Source organism: Camelus dromedarius, chromosome 12 (assembly GCF_036321535.1).
Source record: "Camelus dromedarius isolate mCamDro1 chromosome 12, mCamDro1.pat, whole genome shotgun sequence".
Lineage (NCBI taxonomy): Eukaryota > Metazoa > Chordata > Mammalia > Artiodactyla > Camelidae > Camelus > Camelus dromedarius.
Window position 1 is genome coordinate 13,128,685 of NC_087447.1, and position 4,286 is coordinate 13,132,970.

Genomic DNA, 4,286 nt, shown 5'->3' on the forward strand with positions numbered 1-4,286 from the left:
CTGCCTCTCAGGTAAGACAAGGACCGAGGTCTTTTCCTTTTTTCTTTTGGGGAAACAACTTTAGGACACATTTCAGTTGACGCACTCGCAGCAATGCCCTATTTGTCTGGTAGATGAATCTATGCCACACAGAGCAGATGTGTAATGAACACATTTGAAATGTATTTTGAAATTTGAAATTAACACACGTGAAATTAGCACATGTGAAATGCATTATGCTAACCACTGCATTAGTAAGTAGAATTTAGAATATCAAAGTGGACACATCAGACTGTGAGATAAGTGAGATTAGTAACAGTTTTTATTTTTGTCACTGTTGGTTTGGTCCCCTTGTTGATCCTTCCAGGTATAAGGTCAACATTTTTACTTGATAGTCAGAGTCATCATGTTTAATATCACTTCCTATATTATAATAAAATTACAGGAGGCCCTTAGGGAGAAAGGAGCTGTCGACGGGGAAAAAAAAAGCACAACCTAAAAGTTAAGAATTCTGTTTTGTTTGGAAGACATTCTGAGGACTTCAGAGCCTGGAGGCAGCCTCTCAGACAGCTCTGAGGAACTGCTCCGAAGAGTTAGGGGAGGAGCCAGTATACATAAGGGCTTTTGCAACAATAACCAGGCAGCCAGAACATCAAAAGATGACTCTTCATTAAAGAAAACCAGACGTTTCAAGTTAAGGGATGTAGTGCTTTCCTCTGCATGGGAAGGTCTTCGCTGTGCACCTCAGCCATCGAGTGCCAGTGTCCTGAGCTTTCCCTCCTGAGTCGTCTCAGTGTGCACCCTGGGGCGTGGCTGTGGAGGCAAGGGCTTGGCAGTGGGCAGCCTGCCCGTCTCCATCCTGAGATCCCTCGGGGCTCACCCTCCAGGCGGCTGTAGTGGCTTGAAGGCTGCAACATCCTTTGTTTGCTGATAAGGCAGGCAAAGGGTTTTTCATTCAGAGCAAAGAAAGTGGCCTGACTTTAGAGATAATGCCTCCAGCCTTTCATGGCCAATTCTTCCATATTCACACTTCTAGTCAGCTCCAGCTTTTCAGAATTCCTCTATAACCCCCGATATTCCAGTTGCTTCAATGGAATGGGATGATGATTTAAAAGATAATTTAGATAATTTCCCGTGCCAATCGAGGTATCAGTCAATATTCTATGGTCTGGTTTTTAACTGTTAAATAAAACTCCTAGTGTTACCACAGTAAATTACCACGGACTTGGTTTAAAACAACGGAAATTTATTTCCTCACAATTCTCAAAACCGGAAGCCTGAAATCAAAGTGCAGGCAGAGCCAGGCGCCCTCAGAAGACGTTAGGGGAGAATCCTTCCTCACGTCCTCGATTCTGGGAGCTCATGTCGCCCCCTGGTGGGCAGCAGCAAAATGGCACTCTCTGTCTCCGCATTTACACACCCTGCTTCCCTGTGTGTCTCTGTATGTCCTTTTTTTTTTTTTTTCGGTCCTGTATAAAAACGCATTCTTTGAACTTAGGGCTTACTTTAATCTCATCATGATTTTTACCTTAATTACATCTGCAAAGATCCTGTTGACCAATAAGTTCACATTCTGAGCTTCCGGGTGAACATAGATATTTGAGGAGACGCGACTCATCCACAGTACTTAACGTTATTTCACGTATGGTTTGCCTCTATTTCATTAAACATTGAAGTGCATAGAAATCAAATGATCAAATAACTGGTTTATGACTAGATTTTAAAATCTAGTGAATTGACTACAAAATTTGAATCATCACCTCTACTAGAAGCACTGAACATGGCTTTATCTGATAGATCAAATTTCTTGTGGAAATACAAGTCTTCAACAAAATGGTATCAAGTGATTCATTAATTTCCTGACACTCTCTTTCACATCTTTGTTCCTGAGGCTGTAGATCAGAGGGTTCAGCATGGGAATCACCACCGTATAAAAGGCAGAACCTACTTTGACTATGAGCCATGAGTTTCTGGAGCTGGGCACGCAATAAAGGAACAGGACCATCCCATGGAAAATGGTGATGGCGGTCAGATGAGAGGCACAAGTGGAGAAGGCTTTTTGGCGCCCACCAGCAGAAGGCATCTTTATGATAGTGACAAAAATGGAAATATAAGTAGTGAGGATAATTGCCAGGCTGCTCACCTCATTGAATATGACGATGACAAAACAAAGCATCTGGCTGATGTGGGGGTCAGAGCAGGAGACAGAGACAATGGCCAAGTGCTCACAGACAAAATTATTGATGATGTTAGACCCACAGAAGGATAATGCCAGGAGAAAATAGGTGAGTGTCAGGGAAGAGACTACCCTCCATGTATAGGGTCCGGCCACTAGTAATGCGCAGAGCTTCGGGGACATGACTACTGTGTACAGTAGAGGCTTACAAATGGCCACAAATCGGTCATAGGCCATCACTGCCAACATGAAGATTTCAGCCGCTGCAAATATACAAGCAAAGAAGAATTGCAGGATGCATCCTAGGAAAGAGATGGTTCTGTCTTCCACAACCAAGTTCTCCAAGAGCTTGGGTGTGACTGTGGTGGAATAAGAAATCAGCAAAGGACAACTGACTAAGAAAGAAGTACATGGGGGTGTGGAGTTTGGGACTGACCCTGATGATGGTGACCATGCCCAGGTTCCCCAGCACAGTGACCGTGTAGATGACGAGGAACACCAGGAACAAGGGGACCTGGAGGTCAGGATATTCCGAGAAGCCCAAGAGGGTGAACGTGGCTGTGGCACTCTGATTTCCAGCTAGCATGACTGCTGTTGGAGAAAATCTGCTATAGTGATAATAAAAATAGTAACCATGACGATGACAATAGTGCACCTATATCACATTCACTGCGTTGCACACATTGTGCTCAAACTCTAAGATACGTGCATTTTGGTCTCTAAATAACACTCCGAATTGCAAAGCAAGTAGCCTCGTGTTCTGAAAAAAAGAACCTGAGGCATATATAAGTTAAGGCACTTGCCTGAGGGGACACTGCTTACTAGTGATGAGTTAGCTTTTGAAGTTGATCAGGAGTGACAGATCTTGAATTAAGTTTGGGGTTAAATAGAAAACTTTTCCACAGTGTTGTAGGAAATGTGTTTTTCACAGTTCTGTCATTCTGAAGAGCTGTGATTCTTAATAGGATTAATACAAAAATGCATGTAAATTGAGAACTAAAGTCTATTTTAAAAGAACCAGGATGTTGTAAAGGCAGGAATATTTCGATTGTCAAGTTGTTCAAACTGGAGATCATAGGAAAGGCAGAGTTTCTGAGTCACCGCAAGAATTTTCAAGTTTTGAACTGACATATGGATGCTGAAGGAAATATAGTTCTGTATATCCTCAAGCTTTTTACTGATTCCAGTTTGATGCTGAAATAATTGCCTTCACGTTCTAAAAACACTGCAGCAAACTGGTAAAATAATGAAGCTGTATTTATGAAAACACTTTACCCCAGTGTTTTCTTTCCTTTGTGTTTGTCGATTTTCTCAGTTTCACTAGTGCTCTGAACATAGCCTTCGAAATTCCTTGATCATTATCTTTTAACTTACTATTTTTAATCTGATAAATTTACTAGGAATGTTATAGCATTAAATACCCACAGAATATCTGAATTGGAGAGTAACTTAAATCATGTTTTGCTCAAGTCTTCCACATTCTGTAAGATTTCTCTATGGAACTAGAGAACATGGTAGTAAACACCAACCAACTGTACATTGTCACCCTCAAAATTTCTGGTGACAGGACCATTGATTCTGATTAAAGCTACATGTGATCTTGTTTTGAGTCATGCAATCTTTGTTACATTTGCTTACACTATTTTGAGAAAGCAAAATCATCTTGTCTTCACAAGTAGTTCATAATCCCAGAAATGTATTTAATCATTTAACAATAATTTAAAAAACAAGTTAGCAGATAACAAGCACATGTCTTAAATGTTCAGGTCAATAACAGACTATCAGTACGACTCGCGTAAACCATTCGGTGCCATTTCAGTTTGGTCTGACCTGGTTGAGATAGGAACTATTTTCTCCTTCATAGCCTTATGGCATTTTTGACACTCAAAAAATGTATTTTCTAAGGCAATGGGCAGGAAAGTGCAAAGAACTAATGACAGACCACATGATGAAAGAAATGTGGGCTTGGAAACATGGATTTGATTCAGTTCCAGGCTTTGTCATTTACTGTGTGATTGCTGGTGAATTACTGGAATTTCCTGAGCCTCAATTTCTTTATCCATAGTAATGACACGATAATACATATTTCATAGGTGTGTAAGGAGGAAATTCGGAAACGATGTTAATATAC

At 40.9% G+C, this 4,286-nt stretch overlaps 1 protein-coding gene across 1 annotated transcript; it reads right to left on the reverse strand.

Moving 5' to 3' along the window:
* Positions 1 to 723: 723 nt before the first annotated feature.
* LOC105094805 (olfactory receptor 5D13-like) lies at positions 724 to 2,741 on the reverse strand. Its single transcript, XM_010986902.1, is given in 3 exon segments — positions 724 to 788; positions 1,828 to 2,528; positions 2,530 to 2,741. Coding segments are annotated over 3 exon segments (978 nt in total).
* Between the last annotated feature and the right edge of the window lie 1,545 nt (positions 2,742 to 4,286).